Source organism: Aotus nancymaae, unplaced genomic scaffold (assembly GCF_030222135.1).
Source record: "Aotus nancymaae isolate 86718 unplaced genomic scaffold, 86718_ANA_hifiasm-v0.15.2.pri h1tg000057l, whole genome shotgun sequence".
Lineage (NCBI taxonomy): Eukaryota > Metazoa > Chordata > Mammalia > Primates > Aotidae > Aotus > Aotus nancymaae.
The window spans coordinates 14245846-14263339 of record NW_026988471.1 but is presented as its reverse complement, the minus strand read 5'-3'; the positions used below and the strand labels follow the sequence as shown (position 1 = coordinate 14263339).

Sequence of the window (17494 nt, the reverse complement as noted above, 5' to 3'; positions counted from 1 at the left end):
GGCCACTGCAGCTGAACTGTGCCCAACATAAAATTTCAGCATGAAAATATCAACTTCATTGCTTTATTGAGTAGAAACAGAAAGCTGAGCTTGAAAGACCCAACTCGGAATCAGTCTCCTATCTCTCAGTAGTTGTGTGTTTTGTCTGAGCCTCAGCTTCTTTCAGAGAATAGGAATAATTAGACCTTTTACAGAGGGTTATTATGTGGGTTAATGAAGTAATAAAAGCGGAAGTGTTGGCAGGTTTTCTGTACATTTTCACTTCCAGCCCTTCCGCATCCTCTTTGTTCTTTCTTCTCCCTTTCCCGGCAGCCCTCTCCCTTCTTCCTTCTCCCATTCACCTTCTTCCTCCTTGCCTCCTCCTTCCTCTTTCCTTCTAAGCACTTCTTTCAGTGAGCTAATGGATTTGTATTATCACTCAGTCACAGCTCAGTAAAGAAAAATGTATTTAAATAATTTGTTTTTCTTATACAAATCAAAGTCCTTTCAATACATGATGTTCTTGAATCATATTTTTGGGTGACTGACAACCAGAAGCCATTACAGAACACCTTAATCATGAGATTAGTACTAATAATTTATTCCTTGTGCATTGAGTACAACTAATGCTAGCTTCTTCCATTATTTAATCTCTGGAAGTTAAATATGCACTATGTATATAAGCTGCTTTATAACTAAAACTTGGTTCAGGAAAAAGCACTTAAACAGGTTTTAAGGGTAATCATTAATTTGATTAGTGAAAAGTCCACAGTGATTTCATGGAATTTCTTTCTACTCTCTTGAATGTGAGTTCTTTGGAATTTTTTTCTAAACAAAGATTCAAAGAAAGATTTCCCTTTTCTTGTTCCAAAGGGAGGATAACAGCTTCTTTCAATGGAAACGATTAAAATGAGTTATTGATTACTAGCATCTATAAAAGATCTTAGCACATTGTAATTTACTGAAAAGGGAGGTTTGGGTATTTATCATGTGTCAGTAAAGGTGTTCCAGTATCTGTCTTGACAAGATAATTAGGTAAAATTGCATAGCAGGCAAACTAAATTGTAGGCACAGAAGAGTGAGTGGGCAAGGGGAAAAGTAATGTTGATTGAGAGAGACTGTATTCATAGTCAAGTCAAACGCAGATGAACTAAAGCTGTTATGATATAGTCTTTGTCCATTTTGTAGATGAGTCTGTCTTGAATACTTTGGTTTATCAAGCTGTTACAAATGAAGTATGACAGGAGAACTCTTCGATTATTGCTGCTGGGAGAGAGAACTCATATCTGAGCTTCAGAAAGAATCCTGGTTTTGAAGTGATTGTTCACATGGGTGCTTGACATTGATGGTTGCTTTGTGATGCCGTGAGCAGTTGTGTACTTTGAGTCCAGACAGATCTGGACTCTTGGTCTTAGAAAATAACCTCTCTGAATGGCAATTTCTCATCTGTAAGTTGAAATTATCCAAGTTAAACTTAGCGAACAAGTAATCAGCATGATAAATACAAATTTGTTTTCTCTCCTCCATTCGACATGTCGTTCTGCCTGCAAATCTTTGTCAATAAGATTTATTTTATTGCAGTTGCACAGTTTCTTATTTACTTCTTTACTACATTGCTTTCAGACTTCGTTTTGCAAATTAGAAAGGAACATAAGAAATTCTGTGATTTACTGTCCCATACCACTGTGTGTATAGTATCTTTCAGAGACAATGGTATCCTTTGAATAGTGATAGTATGAAGAATATTTTCTGACCACCCAGCCATTTGTATTCACTGTTGCTTTAACAGGCCTTTGCTTTCTTGTCTTGATACTTTTGTTCACATTATTTCTGCTTCATTCCTTTCTGCAATGCCAAATTCAAGTGCTTCTTTCACTAAGCCTTCCATTATCATTGATTTCTACATACTCTGTAGTCACAGCTTTTACCGATACTACTCTTAATTGGACTATAATTGTGTGCCCTTTGTCAGCTGATACTATTGTTTTGCATCATTATTTAACTGTAAGTATTTGTCATTCAACTGGATTTTCAAACTCGGATGAGAACTCTATGCTGTAAGTCTTTAAATCCTCCCCAGTGCTAAGCACAGTGCCTTGTACATAGAGGACACCTAACTTTTTGCTCGTCCACTCGTCTATTTGGCATTCATAAGACATATATTGAAGATTTCCTTTGTGCCACACACTGGTCCTTGGTATTGAGAAACTAAAGATTAAGATGACATAATAAGGTCTATGCCATGAAGCAGCACAGTCTAGTAAGGGAGATAGACAAGGTAATAAATAGTTAACATATGTTATGCGTAACAGAATAGAAGGATATTCAGCACATGCCAGTGGCTCAGAGGAGCCAATGACTGGGGACATATTTATAGATAGGGATATTCTTATAAATGTTTGAACTGTGTCTTAATGGAAAAATAAGGCTTTTCTTGAAGCAAAAGTAAAAAGACCAGTTTTTAAAAATTACTTGATGCCTTGACTTTACCCTCTTTATCCCAAGTGTTGTCACATTCTCCTGAAAGTTTTAAAACATGATTTATGCTAACTGTATCTACGTAAACCAAAAGCATGTCATTTGGCACTTTCAATAAGCAAATTGTCACATTTCAGAGGAGCTGTTTTAGAACTGTGTGAAGCCTAACTTCATTGCTGCCCAAAGTCTCACTTACTGCCCTTAGATGCTTCCCTTGCGGCTTCTGAGAACCAGTGCTGAGCACAGTGGGAGAACCCTAGAACCTGGGCACTTCTGTGAGTGGAGGGCTGCCCAAAAGACTTTCACAGTTAGGGAGTATGAATCTCATCCCGTAAGGGATATTGAGATTACACTAGACCAGAGGCTGTGTCCAGATTCTGTCCAGGGAGAAGCATAATACCAAAATTAACCCCTTCCCTCCCCCTTCTAAAAGCACAAACCAATCAACCAAGCAAAAATAACTTAATTTTTCTTTTCCCAAGAGTTTAACCTTAAATGACTTTTTAAAATTATATTACAGAGGCATCTAAGTTAGGATGAAAATATTAAGATAGGTGTTTTATGCGAGTAGTGTTACTGCAGGTAATCCAGGTGAAAGTTTAATTATCACTTTTTCTCCGTTTTTCTTTTATTTGAACACAGCATAAAATTTGAGTTTATTGAATATTAATGCAAGACTCTTGGATATAAATCTTAAGCTAAAGGGGTTAGAGTTTTTCTTTTCTGTATCATTTCCTAAATTCCTGAAATAAGCCTGCTTATATTTCTGTGAAGAAGCACAGATTTTAAACCCTTTTTATGACATGAATTAATGATTTGGAGTGGACCCTGACAGATGGTTTATTTCCTAGCTGAGAAGCATCAGACAACTTTCCCAACTGTAAGAACTTCAAGTAAAGCGCACTTCCCAGGGTGGCTTTAGACCCCCATGAGATAACATGACGAGTATGTAGTCAGTTAAATGTTAGTAGGCGTCTAACACATTTGTTCCCCTTTATACAGGCTGACTGGGTTCTGGTGGTGGTTTGCTTTCTTTGAGTAGGCAGGAAGGAGGAAGCTATAAGAAGTAGTGCTTCTTCCTGGATTAAAAAAAAATCACTTTAATAAAGGAACAAAATCTTAACAAGATTCCTTTGCTCTTAATTTCAGTTTGTCCACACTAGAAATTGAAAATAGAGCCCAAGACCTTCATCTCTTTGAGACTTTGAAGACTGATCCAGAAGCGTTTCACCAGCACATGGTCAAGTATATTTACCCCACGATTGGTGGCTTTGATCACGAAAGGCTGCTGTATTATTTCACTCTTCTGGAAAACTGTGGCTGTGCAGGTTTGGAGAAGTATGCCATTAAACCAGAAACCCACATTCGGCTGCTGAAGAAATTTAAGGTAGTTGCATCAGGTAAGATGATTCTTTCCCTGCTTGAATTCATTCTTTTAAAATAAATCTGGGGATTAATTTTCTGTGCATAATTCTGTTCATGCATTATGGTCGACAGAGCTCTGAAACCACAGAATTTGGAAGCTAATAGACTTTAGTTATTATCTTTCCAACTCCTTCACTTGTGGTTGAGGGAATTAAATACCAGAAAAAGTAAGAAACCTATTGAAAGTCGCATGGTGACTTATGGTAGACCTGATACTAAAATCCAAAGTTCTGGAGTTCTGCCCCAGGATTTTTTCACCACTCCCATTGGTTATATTTTATGTATATAAATGGCAAGGCCAATGACACTTCATAATAGACGGTTCAGCAGAATTTCATTCCACTGGAGCCTATATGTTTAAAGTATGCATGGAACACTTCGAGTAAGAGTCTTCGAATCTTTGATAAATTGTGGAAATCTTTAGAATGGTCTTTATTCTCATAACTAAGAAATTAAACACCTTAAGACCTCTTAAATGTTTATACTTTATAATTTGTAAGGCACATTCAATCTGCATTTATTTGATATTCATAATAATTGTGAGAGTTCCCTTCAGTTTATCAGTTGTTTTCTGAGTCATCAAATGAGACTCTGGCCTAGACACAGAGGATGAGGGAATAAGATTTAGTCCTTACCTTCAAGTAAGTAGTGAAATGGCAGATAAGTAACAAATGAATATAGTGCAGTTTGGTGAATGCACTGATGGGAGAAAACACGTGCTGTGGGGGATGCAGAAGTCATGGAGACATTGTCATCTCTGGTGTACAAACAAGGAAATAGAGGCGCACGGCAGATGAATGGCCTATCTGGTAAGATTCAGGCTGTGACTGGAACTCAGATTTACTGATCTTTCTAATAGAAAACCTAAACTAGGTACTATAGCTAAGTTGATAGATCTTTGCATTCAGACATACAGAGGGTTGTGTGCGTGTGTGAAAGCGCCTGTATTTTTGCATCCGAATGAACCACTTACCTACTTTCTTTTTTTTCCGCTAGGTCTTAATTACAAAAAGCTGACAGATGAAAACATGAGTCCTCTTGAAGCATTGGAGCCAGTTCTTTCAAGTCAAAATATCTTATCTATTTCCAAACTTGTTCCCAAAATCCCTGAAAAGGATGGACAGATGCTTTCCCCGAGCTCTCTGTACACCATCTGGTTACAGAAGTTGTTCTGGACTGGAGACCCTCATCTCATTAAACAAGTCCCAGGCTCTTCACCGGAGTGGCTGCATGCCTGTGATGTCTGCATGAAGTACTTTGATCGTCTCCACCCAGGTGACCTCATCACTGTGGTAGATGCAATTACATTTTCTCCTAAAGCTGTGACCCAGGTAAACAGAAATATATTTTAAAGTGGTTTGCGCATGTTAGAAGAAATGAAAATCGCTCCTACATTCTGTAGATTTTATTTTTATTTCCTTTCTTGAATTGGAAAATAATTACATGTTGGCTTTTTAGAAAAGCTTTGATTTTTTGCTATCGATGAGACGTTTTAATTGGGAAATTGTTTTTCTCTGTTACAAATGTACAAATATGCTAAAATAGAGATGACTGCTCTAATTTACAGATATACATTGTACATGTTACATACAAGTCTCTTGTCATTTTATAGTAAATATGCCATTCTGTTCTTTCCAGTTGACAAATGTAAAGAGGCTCCCGTGCCCAGCCCAGATTACCTACATTCGGAAACCAGGCTAACAGCTTAGCTTGGGTTAAACTGAATCTTTAAAAAAGTTATTCGCTGGGCTCAGTGACTCACGCCTGTAATCCCACACTTTGGGAGACTGAGGCGGGTGGATTACCTGAGGTCAGGAGTTTGAGACCAGCCTGGCCAACATGGTGAAACCCCATCTCTACTTTGAAAAAAAAAAAAGAAAAGAAATTAGCTGGGCATAGTGGTGTGCTACTCAGGAGGCTGAGGCAGGAGAATCGTGTGAACCCAGGAGACGGAGGTTGCAGTGAGCCGAGAGCATGCCACTGCACTCCAGCCTGGCAACAGAGTGAGATTCTGTCTCAAAAAAATAAGAACATAAAAAAAAATAAATAAGTTCTTATGCATATCACGCAGTATATAACTTGGTGATAGAATTATCGAAGAGAATGCATATTGCATTTTCTGATGTCTCCTCCATGCTTAGTTCTGAGCTCTTTGACTGGATCTTAATACCTGCACTCGATTCCTCAGCAATGTGTAGCCTCACTCAGAGTAGGTAATTTGGGTTCTCCTCCTCCCCGTTCCTGTCCCCTCAGCCAGCCTCACTGCTAAACAAATGGCCATTTTTTACTACTTGGACTCTGGGCATTCTCTCTCCTGGAAAATCTTAGCCTGTGGCCTCAACCGCTGAACTCTGTTGCCTTTGGAGCTCCCTTTTGATCTCTTGCCATCTTTGCTGTTGCCTTCTCCTTCCCTACAAATCACCAAGGCTGCCCAGTATCCTGTCCCCAAGATTTTTATTTTAGTTACTATTATCCTGGAAATAGAGTGTAAAGACTAAGAATTGTGAATCATTCATCTGGAGATTGGCACAGGCAGAGGTTCCAAATTCTGTGAAGAATGCCAGTTTTAACCAAACCACTAGATTAGTAGTTGTGGATAACCACGTGCCTCTTTATTTTCTTCTTATTGCAACCTTGGTTTTAAATTTTACAACCACTGCTATGAAAATGAAATAATCATTTTTGTTGTTTTTAAATAGAAAAATAAGGATGATTTTAAAAGACAAGAGCATAATATATTTGAAAAGATTGTGTTTGGAGACCTATAAACCTGACTTCGAACTCTAAACCCCTCACTTACTAGCTGTGTGGCTTAGCTTCAGGAATCTCTCTTAGACTTCTACTTCCTTGAGACAGAGGTTATGGCTGAGTAATCTGTTAGGTAGATAATATTATTACTCCAATTTTATAGATGAGCAAACTGAGGCTCAGCAAAGTTAAGTTGGTAATAGAAAACTCAATTTGAACTCATGGAGATTTAACCCATGGCCTTTTCTCTTAACTAGTGAACTGTGCTATCTCTAAGAAGTCATAGAGCAAGCAACTAGAGTCAGGGGACCTGCAAGCATTCGAAAAACGGAACCAGAGAGCTCTGAGCATTTTTAGCCCAGTAGGAGCAGCATGTCCTGGATGTGTCCAGAGCAGGGCTGAATCTAAATGAGAAAGTCCAGGCAGGAACCTGGCTGTGTATGGGAAGGAACTGAGCCAAGTTGTGAGTTTAAAATCCAAGGAACCAGCTTAGAGTTGAGACTTGTGAACTAGCCTTCGATGCTAACAGGCCAGCAGGTCAGCCAGGATTGAGGTGCCTTTGCTCCCAGGCAGTTTTCTACTCCACCCTCAGGCTGGAGGTTGTTTTAAATATTTGATGTGAGGGCAGGAAGGGAAGCCAGCATGGTCAGCCGGGGCTGTATGCTAATTGTGAGCGTGTATGTGGAGGGGACAGAGAGTTTTAGACTTGGCAACAGCAATCATTTATTTATGATTAAAGATAAGAGTAGGATGTAAAGTCCACTTGCGTTTTAGCTGTTATTTATGATGCTTTAAGTTAATGGATTTTAAATTATTCACATTCAATTATTCACATTCTTATTGCTTTAGTTTCTTAACCTTATACTTCTTTCAAGAAGTCTGCCAACCCCTGCAAATGTGTGGCACAGTTGTTGGTGCACATGTGTGTATTTTGTTGGGGTAGAGGTGCACCTGACCCAGTAAAGATTCAGTCTGTTAATTATTGTATTGCTTTCTCTTAGCTCAGATGGCATAATGCAAGCATAGATATTTCTTAAGAAGAGGCGATTTTCTACTGATTCAAGTAAATTATAGAGAGATGAGACAGATACATTTAAAATTAATTTTATGTCTTTAGTCTAACCACAGTATTTTTTCTCATTTTATTAATTGGTAAGCTTTTAATTTTTTGCTCAAAGAGGAAAAGTGTAAACTTGGAAAAATTGCATGTTTGAAAGCTTGCAATGCTGTCCTATATAGACAGAAAGAGAGAGAGAGAGAGAGTATAAAAATCAAAATGAAACACAACCAGATGTCAGAGAACACATTTGGAAGAGGAAATGCAGCTGGATTTGCCCAAATTTGCAAAACACCAGATGTTCCCACAGCTTGTACATGATGTTGAAAATGTAAACTAAGTGTGTACTGTTCATACACAGTGTGCGGTTTTCAAATGTGTACCCACATTTAATTTAGAAAGAAATTTTTAGAAAGAACTGGTAAGCTAATTCTCGAGTGTATAACAAGAACAATAAGCAATTGTTCAGATATTATAATTCGGAAAGGAATATTCCCAAGGCCTGAATTGAATACCGAATCCACTGGTAAAACATACCAGAGATGGCTTTTTGCCTTCATGGTAATTGCCATGTGCATTTGCAGAATTATTAGAAACTCTGGGGAAAATATTCACAAATAGTATTATGTCATGTAGTCAGAGAGTGAATTAGTGTGCCATTCAAGATAATTAATATGCAGAAGGAAAAAGGATGCAAATGTTTAAAGTGCCATTGTACCAAGTCTAAATTTTTTTTTTTGTTTGGTTGAATCAGATTAGAGTTGCTCTTCTATTCCTTGTCAATTCAGCTGTTATAAGCATTTTCATAGAACAGACAGAGGATAAGTTAGTGGGTTAGAAATCCAGGAAAACGATTGTAAAAGAGGCTGAAAGGTGGTTGAGAACATTATTTGCTTGGTATTAGGTGGTTAGTAATGGGGCACATATATGTAATCTTAGCCTTTGCATTTTGTACTTTTCATTTGCTTTTAATAGCTAGTACTGCAACATTCATAGATAAAAGCATGAAAATGCTTCTCTCTCTTATGAAATGCTGTCAAGAAGTTTGTCAGGATCCTTCTTTAAAAACTCGTAGGTAATCATACAATTTAAAAAGCCCTCTAGTACCTTCCCTGGTGTTTCTCAACCTGGAATTGGATAGGCATTTACCCACTCCCCTTTCCACTCACCTTGCACGTGCTCACCTTTCCAGCCCCCACCATTTGTGATTAATTGTCATAAACCACTGCTTCTAATGGGAAACATGTTGCCTCCTTTGGATTGGAGCGGAAAAATTGTTGAGAACTTATCTAGTCTGTTTTCTAACCATCAAACGTCATTTCTATTGATAATTAAGCCATTATCCCTCCTTACTTGCTTTATTTATTTAATAAAAGGTATCTTTTGCCTAATTTTAATCTCCACTGTTTGGTTCTGCCTCCTGGAGTTATGGAAACAGCATAAGAGCATCATTGTTGTTCAGATTCTCAAAATAAGCTATCGTTTCCTCTCTTATCCTATCATTCAGCCTGTTTGGCATAAAAATCTGGTAGAATACATTAATCTTAAAAGGTATAATTTGACCTGAAAATGGAATTTATCATGTAAGCTTAAGTCTTGATCAAAAGGTTGCATTGTACTGTAACTTCAGGGTCTCTACATTACCGATACTATCTTTTCACTAAGGATGGCAGTACATCTTTCATCATGAGTAATCAGTGTCTGAAACTTACATAAAAATGTTTATTTAATGTATATTATGACTTTCTCTGATGCCGTATGTCAGATTCAGAGTGAATCATGAAGGATTTAGGCATTTGCTATGTGCCATATATAGTATTAGTTTCCATAGGAGACATTAAGCTATAAAAGATATGCTTATAAGAGACGTGAAATGAAGGTTTTTAAAGATTATACAGTAAAACGATTTTTAAGTTGTGTTAATTGAGAAGTACATTGCCCATGAAATTGGAAATTTTTGAGGACAGGGATGGTGCCTTTTATCTATTATTTCCTGTGTCCTAGCACAATATAAAGTAGATACTTTATACTTAGGTGGTTGATTAAATAATTATCATAGATTGGTCATTCTCAAAACTTTTGATCTCAGGATGCCTTAATATTCTTAAGAATTATTGAGGATCCTAAAGAGTTTTTGTTTATGTAGGTTATATCTAGTAATATTTATTGTATTAGAAGTTAAAGACAAAATTTTAAACATATTCGTTTATTTAAAAATACTAATAATAGAGTCATAATAGGTTGACATGAATAGCATATTTACTGAAAAACAACTATATCTCTAAGATAAAAAATAATGAGAAAATAGCACCATGTTACATTTACAGGTCAGGTTGAATAGAACACAGTGGGATTCTCATGTTAGTTTCTGCATTCCGTCTGTTGTTGTTTTGGTTGAAGTAGGTGAAGAAAACCCAGCCTTACACAGACAAGAGTTTGGAAAAGGGAGAGGTATTGTAATAGCCTATTATTTGGAGTATTCTTTGATATTACACTGAAACTCAACATGTAATATTGTCTTAAAGACTAATTTCAATGTGAAAGATGAAGCCATATTATTGGACTTTTTGTACCCTGTCTCATTAAAACTGTTGGTCCAGATTACACTTGAATGGATTTATTTCCCAGGTATGATTTTGTAATATAATTGCATGTAGGCATTTAGAAGTATTAGTTCACTGAGTTATACAGATCATCCAAATGTTGATAGATTGCATCAGCGAATATTTTTTAAAAATCTCATTCATTAATATGAGCACTTTTCTCAGCCAGTAAGTCTGTATTGGGAAGCTGTCAGCCTTACAGTGGTGGATCCAAGTTTTCCAAAATTTGAATTTTTGCTTAAAAGTTCCAATTTTGTCGTGACAACAAATTCTGTGTATTGTTTTTCTTGAAGTCACAGTCTCACTTTGTTCACTTGGAAGAAAATGTCTGCCAAATATTTAAGTCTGAATAACGTAGTTTGTCTATCCGTGGTTCTTTTAAGCAAAAGTTGCCTTGCATGCAAAAAGCAGCAACTTCAGCTCACATTTCAAATAATTGCAAGAATATATTTGCCTTATCATACCTCTGTATGCAGTGAAGAACTTTATTTGTACATATATCTTCGCAGAATATTAAAAACACATGCACTTAGTGGTCGAGATTTTTAAAAATTAATAATTTTTACTGTTTTACATAGAACATTCTTAAGTGAAAATGAAGAAGACAGTGACTCAGTATGGTTTAATTTATACTAAGTCCCCACAGCTTCACTCACTATTGCTTTTTCATCATCAGTACAAATGTCAGCACAGTGAATAAGGTAAATAATATCTTAGTATTATTATTAGAATAATTGTGACTTTGCGAACTCTCTGACAGTCTTAGACTCTTGTAGTTTGTGGATCACACTTTGAGAACCAGTGTCCTATGTTATTGTTTCCAAAACCACAGCCATCTTTGATGCTGACATGAAAGATCATTTCAACTTCTTAAACATTTGTAGTATAATATGAATAATAAAGGTATGTTCTGTAAGTCCATAAAGGACAGTCTTAAAATTTCAGTTTCTCAAAATAGATTAATTTTTGCCAGATGCAGTGGCTTATGCCTGTAATCCCAGAGCTTTGGGAGGCTGAGGTGGGAGAATCACTTGAGGCTAGGAGTTCGAGACCAGCCTGGGCAACATAGTGAGACCCCATCTCTTCAGAAAATTTAAAAATTAGATGGTATATTTATTTGTCCCAGCTACTGGGAAGGCTGAGATAGGGGGATTGCTTGAGCCCAGGAGGTCAAGGCTGCAGTAAGCTGTGATTGCATCATTGCACTCTAGCCTGGGCAACCCTGTCTCAAAAAATAAATTATTTAAATAAATAATTAAAAATTTCAAAAAGTCTTCAATCAGGATGTTGACTGTAGCATATGTCTGCCTTGGAGGAAAGACGATATATCCATCCATCCATTCTGCTTCTTCTGGCAGAGACTGATCTGTTTCACATATCTCTGCCCATAGTCACTCTACCTTCCTGATTTCTATTTCCCCACTTAAGCCCCATGTTCCTCTCAGTTAAGTGTCCCAGTGGCTGTCACTGTCGTTTTGCTGAGGAATCTCACTTGTCTCAGAAGCCTGCTTCCCTGGCAGGCTTCCCACTTGTCTGCCACTTTTGTTTCAGCTGAGAACCATCCAGGGCAGAACTCTCCACTGAAACCTATAGATACTTTTGAAACTTAAACCGCTAAGGACCTAGAGAAGACCACTTTCTTTGCCGTGTGTTCATCACTTAATTTTGTGCTTGTGCTGCTTCCAGGGGAGCAGAAATATTTCTATCATATCTTTGGGTTTTAATAAGGAAACGGCAAAAAATAATTGCCATTTCCCATTCTCAAGTTATAATCAGTTAGGAGATAATGGAATCAGGTACACAGAAATGAAAATATCAGCTTTATTGTTGCTAGAATTGGCCTGGAGACTGCGGCTTTGTTTTCCATGTCAGTTTTCTGCTATTCTTGTCCTCCCATACTACTCTCTGCACTCAACCTTCAGACAGCCCTGCCGTGGACAGTCAGTTGTGCAGAGCGTACATGCTTTTTCAGAAGGGCTGCCTCCTATTCATGAGTTCCAAAGAGGCGGCCCCCAGATTAGTGCTGTCCAGGAGAACGATCATGTGTGCCACAGGTGGAGGCTGAAATTTCCTAATAGCCACATTTTAAAAAATCAAACAAAATAGGTGAAATTGTCTTTAGTATTACTCTTTTATCATGTGATCAATACAAAAATGACAAGGTATTTTGCATTTAAAAAAAACTAAGTCTTTGAAATACAGTATGTTTTCCAGCACATATCAACTCAGGCTAGTCACTCTCAGAGGCTCAACAATCACGTGAACATGTTGGACAGATATGCTTCTCTGCAGCAAGAGTCTGGACCTGACCCACGAATGTTTACCACTGGGAGGACAACAATAGCAGAAGAGTGTATACTCTTCTTAAAGACTGGAAGATTTAAAAGATGGGGAAAGAGCTTGCCACCTTTAATTAGTTGCTTCTCCCCAGTTCACATACCAGATGCCACTTCTCCTCTCCTCAGAAATCAGAGGGTAAAGAGTACTTGACATCTTGGGACTCATAGGGGGAGCTTCCTGCTTTATAGGCCAAGGTAGGAACTCGAAAGATGGAGAAAATAGTTCCTTCCACACATACCCAACTGAATGTCTAGCTAATAATAAATAATAAAACCTTAGAGATTATCTGTATTTTACAGAAATCATTATACATTTTATGTACTATAATAGTACATCTTTTAGAGCCAAATATCACATATAATAAGATATTAGGAGACTTTATAGGCTTAGTAAGACTTTATAAAAAGACTGTCAGTTAGACCAAAGTGGAAAAATGGGAAAAAAATATTGAAAAATTTTTGTCAAAGTGAAGTGTCCTGTCATATGCACATACCTATTTTTGTTTGTTTATAAGTAAGTGAATTTTACTTTATTCAAGATAAAACATCTTTAAAGACAAATAAATTATATGTATGTGTAATTATTTGGCTTTTCCAGTATCCAGAGATTTATATATTTATATTAAATTACATTGATCTATATAATTTTTAGTATATATATTCATCTTTGAATGAAGATCTTTTGATCTTTTTCACAATTTTTTAAATAGAAAAGATATGTATCTAATGCACATTTGTCTTAAAGACACTGCATTTGCAAAACTTCTATTCCTAAATAGAAAGTTGTATACTCATTTTTTTTAGCCTTCTCCCCCACTAAATTTTATAGTGATTGTTGTTGCTAATCTCTAATCATATTGAACTTAACTATAAAGTGCTATGTAATGTTTTCTCAGGGTTAAAGATCACTAACTGTTGATTTAAATTTTATTTGATCTTTAAATAAGTATTTTGCCCATTGATCTCTGGTTTTGGTCTAGTTGTTTGACTCCTTTGATTCTGACCTGAATAAGGTTTATTTATTTCAAATACTTTCAGGAAACGTTTAGTCACTCTTCTGTGTGCTAAAGACAAGTAAAAGATTACCATGGCCCTTGCGTTTGAGGAGCTCATCGTTTATTGAGGCATATGTGTGCATGCATACATGCATACCGAATGAAAGATAAGAAGTACTATTTCATTGTATTAATAAATGCCATGTGTACAAAGAAGAGATAATAAATATATATAGAATGTTAAGAAATAACTTTTGGGGATAGTTTGATTCGGGCTATAATAAAATTGATAAGCCTTTTTTTAAGATGTCATTGTGGCGGAAGCTGAGTGATAGCTACATGGGACCTCTCTGTACTATTTTGCAACTTTTTGTGCATCTATAATTATTTCAAAATAGTTTTTAAAAAGATTGATATGGTTTTTGACCATCCAAATTGAGCTGTTGACAGCTGTCTATATGAATTTAGAGTGTATTGGAGAAGTAGGGACTAGAAACACATTTAGGAATTCTCAGTGCCTAAAGAGGAGTCACAACCAGGAGGCCTGGTGAACTTCTCAAGGAAGTAAGTAGGTAGAGAAGGGAGGAGAGAGGATGAAACCCTGGACACTACGATGTTAAGAATTGAGGATCAGGGGAAAACAACAAACACTGGCAAGCAATCTTTTAAGATTAAAAAAATATAATAGTTATTAAAGGAAAATATGTAATAATAAATGAAAAAGAAGATGATATATGAAGGAGAGGGGAGAGTTTCTGCCGTAATGCGTGAGAGTGGATGAGACCTGAAGTCCAGGCAGAACAGTTCACCTTGGATGGGATCCCTGTCAGTTTCCTCCAATGACAGGAGAGATGCGAAGCTGATGAGCATAGATGCAAGTAGATGAGCAGATGTGGCGGCGAGAGATGAAGGACATTCTCTTCTGACTGCATTGAAAGGAATCAGCTTAATGTGAGTAGAAAGGTGATACAGTTGGAGATTTGAGGAGAGAAGAGAGGGTAAGGTGCAAAGTAACGTTTTAGGAGACTGGAAAAGTAGACAGACAAGAAAAATGTAGTAAGGTTGCTGGGGCCCCTCAGGGGCATCCTAATAAGTGCCTCTTTCAGGTTTTAACTGTAGCCCTACCTTGGAGCTCTCAAAATGTCAACAATGTCTGCTGTATTCATCAGTTCTCATGCTACTATGAAGAAATACCCGAGACTGAGTGATTTATAAAGAAAAGAGTTTTAATTGACTCATAGTTTTGCATGGTTGGTGAAGCCTCAGGAAACTTACAGTCATGCAGGAAGGCACCTTTTCACAGAGTGTCAGGAGAGAGAATGAGTGCCGAGCGAAGGGGGAAGCCCCTTCTAAAACCATCAGATCTTGTGAGAACTCACTCACCATCACAAGAGCAGTATGGGGAAAACTGCCCCATGATTCGGTTATCTCCACCTGGTCCCGCTCTCGACACATGGGGATTATTATAATTCAAGGTGAGATTTGGGTGGGCACACCATATCATCTGCTGTCCTTAGAGTTTTCATGGTTTGGACAAACCTACCTCCCCTCCAGTGCGCTGGCTTTTCGTGGACTTTACCCTGCTGTTGATTCTTCACGTTTTGCTCTCCTCTTCCTGGTGCCTGCTTTTATCTTTATGCAGATTTGTATGTTGATTAAAACATTTGGAATCTTCCCTTTCCAATTCAGGCAGTTCTATAAAGTACAAACATTAGGTTTCCTTACCTACATAACTTGGTAGTAGTGGTGATTTGAACCATGCATGGGCCGTAGTAAGTATTCAAATAAATATTTGCTACTTTAAAAGTTAATATTGTCATTGCTGCTACCTTTGTTGTTACTGAACCCGATGCTAGTCCTGTATTGAGAATCCAAAGGAAGTTTGAGATATGGGAAAACAGTGTAGGCACTCATAAAAACAAAGCAAAGAATACAAGATAGCATGATAGTGAGTACTGAATTTGAGGATTATAGTTTTCCCATACCCTAGCTTATTTGATATTCACACACATCTCGTAAGGGTGATTATTAAGCAAGTATTGTCATCTCCAGTCTGAAGGGTCAAATTACTGCAGGGTGATTAGCCAAAGTTCAAGCCAATTCCTTTTTCAAACACAGGTCTCCTGATTCCAAATTTGATGTTGATTGCGTGAGATTGCATGACGCTTTTCTGCTTTAGGAACTGAAAAGAAAAGGGTCATTGTAGTCTGTTCCAGCCATGTAGGGAAAGCTAAGATATAAGTATTTGCATGCCTATGAGCCCATACAAACTCTTACCTTTAGTAGTTGGAAAGGTAGTTTGGCCCAAATGGACCATATACTATGAAGAGTCCCCAAAAGACAAGTAAAGAAGTTTGCCTGTGATGTGGGAAGAAAACACGAAGCCAATGAATACTTGTAAATAGTGGCATGAACTGGAAAAAAGACGATTTAGGGATGTTAGTGCCACCAGATAATAACAACAAGAGGAACAAATGACTCCAAAAGTCTATCCTAGTCACTCAGGCTGCACCTGAATAGTGGAGCAGATAAACCATTTCCTCCATCTCCCTCGTCACATCCAGCCTTCCCACCAGATACTATTATATAAGAGGAAGAAGAGAATCTTGTAACATTGAATTGTCACACCAGCCCCATGATGTAAATTTGTCATTATTTTAACAGACACAGAATTTAATTCCCAAGGAAGTTAGATAACTGCTCCCACGTTTCATGAGCTAGAATTGAGAAAGTCAGGATTGACATATGGGCCCACTCCTAAAGTCTTGCTTTCCACTACCTTTCTTGCCTGAGAATTTTGGCTGCAGAAACCCATCTAGGCTGATAGTGATTACTGGACTGATTGGCAAGCTGAAAACTCCTTCTCTGTGCTTGGAAAATTATTTCACATTGGCGAAGGTAATCATTTAGTAGGAGAGATTGAAAATGGGCCAAAGGACGGTGTACGCAGAACAATCATAAATGATAATGCATCCTGCTCCTGGAGAGGACTCTGGTGGGGTGTGAGCTGTTGGTGTGTTCTGCAGCCCGCGCAGGCCTCTTCATTAATAAGCTGGAAGGAGTATGCTCTCCTTCCTGCAAAACATGTGGATTCTAATTCATAGGAGGCGTAAATCTTGGGGAAGACAGAGAAATAAATAAACAGAATTATGTGCGGCAAATACCAAAGCATATTTTAACATGATAAAAGCAGTGAGGGAAAGCAGTCTGAAAATAACCTTCCGACTACAGTGCTCTCCTCTTTCTGGCTAGCTTCATGGCTCTGCAGCTGTTTATTACTCAACTGTAAATCGTTAGTGACTTGGACTCCCTTTGCTCCTGCATTCTTTGTTCATCGTATAAGCTCCTGCCTCTCGTTTAAGTACCTTTCAAACTTATAAACAGATTTATCTCCTAATTGCTATTTCATAAATACATTTTCTAGCCTGTGCAGTGAAGGAATTGATAATAGACAGCCATGCCCTCTCCTCACAGCTAGTGCCTACTGCTTCATCAAGTATTGGCACCCATGGGATATAAAATTGCAGCTATCGCAGGATGCCAACTTGACAGCCAGGGAGATCTCTTCATACATGAGAATGGTAAACAAATAACTCAATGAAAGATGTGGAGACAGAAAGGTAGAAATGGTTAATAATAGAGTCAGTGGAGCCAGGGAGATAGCCAGGAAAGGCCCGTAGTATAAAAGGTATTTTGAGTTGAGTCTTAACTGATGAGGGTATTTGTCATGAGCATCACAGAAGGACAGATTGGAAAGATGAGAACATTTCAGACAGATTTAGCAGTTTTAATAAAAACATGAAATAACCTAGTACCTTCAGTTAATTTTAAATAATAGGGAATAAATGGGAGTATAGGATGAAGCCAGAA

The 17494-nt window shown here is 37.6% G+C and overlaps 1 protein-coding gene across 2 annotated transcripts in view; it reads left to right on the top strand.

Moving 5' to 3' along the window:
* Positions 1-17494, top strand: part of NBAS (NBAS subunit of NRZ tethering complex) — a 372519-nt gene that overhangs the window by 271648 nt on the left and 83377 nt on the right. For both annotated transcript variants that reach the window (XM_064363868.1, XM_064363867.1), the window contains 2 exons: positions 3607-3857; positions 4879-5213. In XM_064363868.1, coding sequence (XP_064219938.1) covers positions 3607-3857; positions 4879-5213 — 586 coding nt within the window. The remainder of the gene's footprint in view (positions 1-3606; positions 3858-4878; positions 5214-17494) is intronic.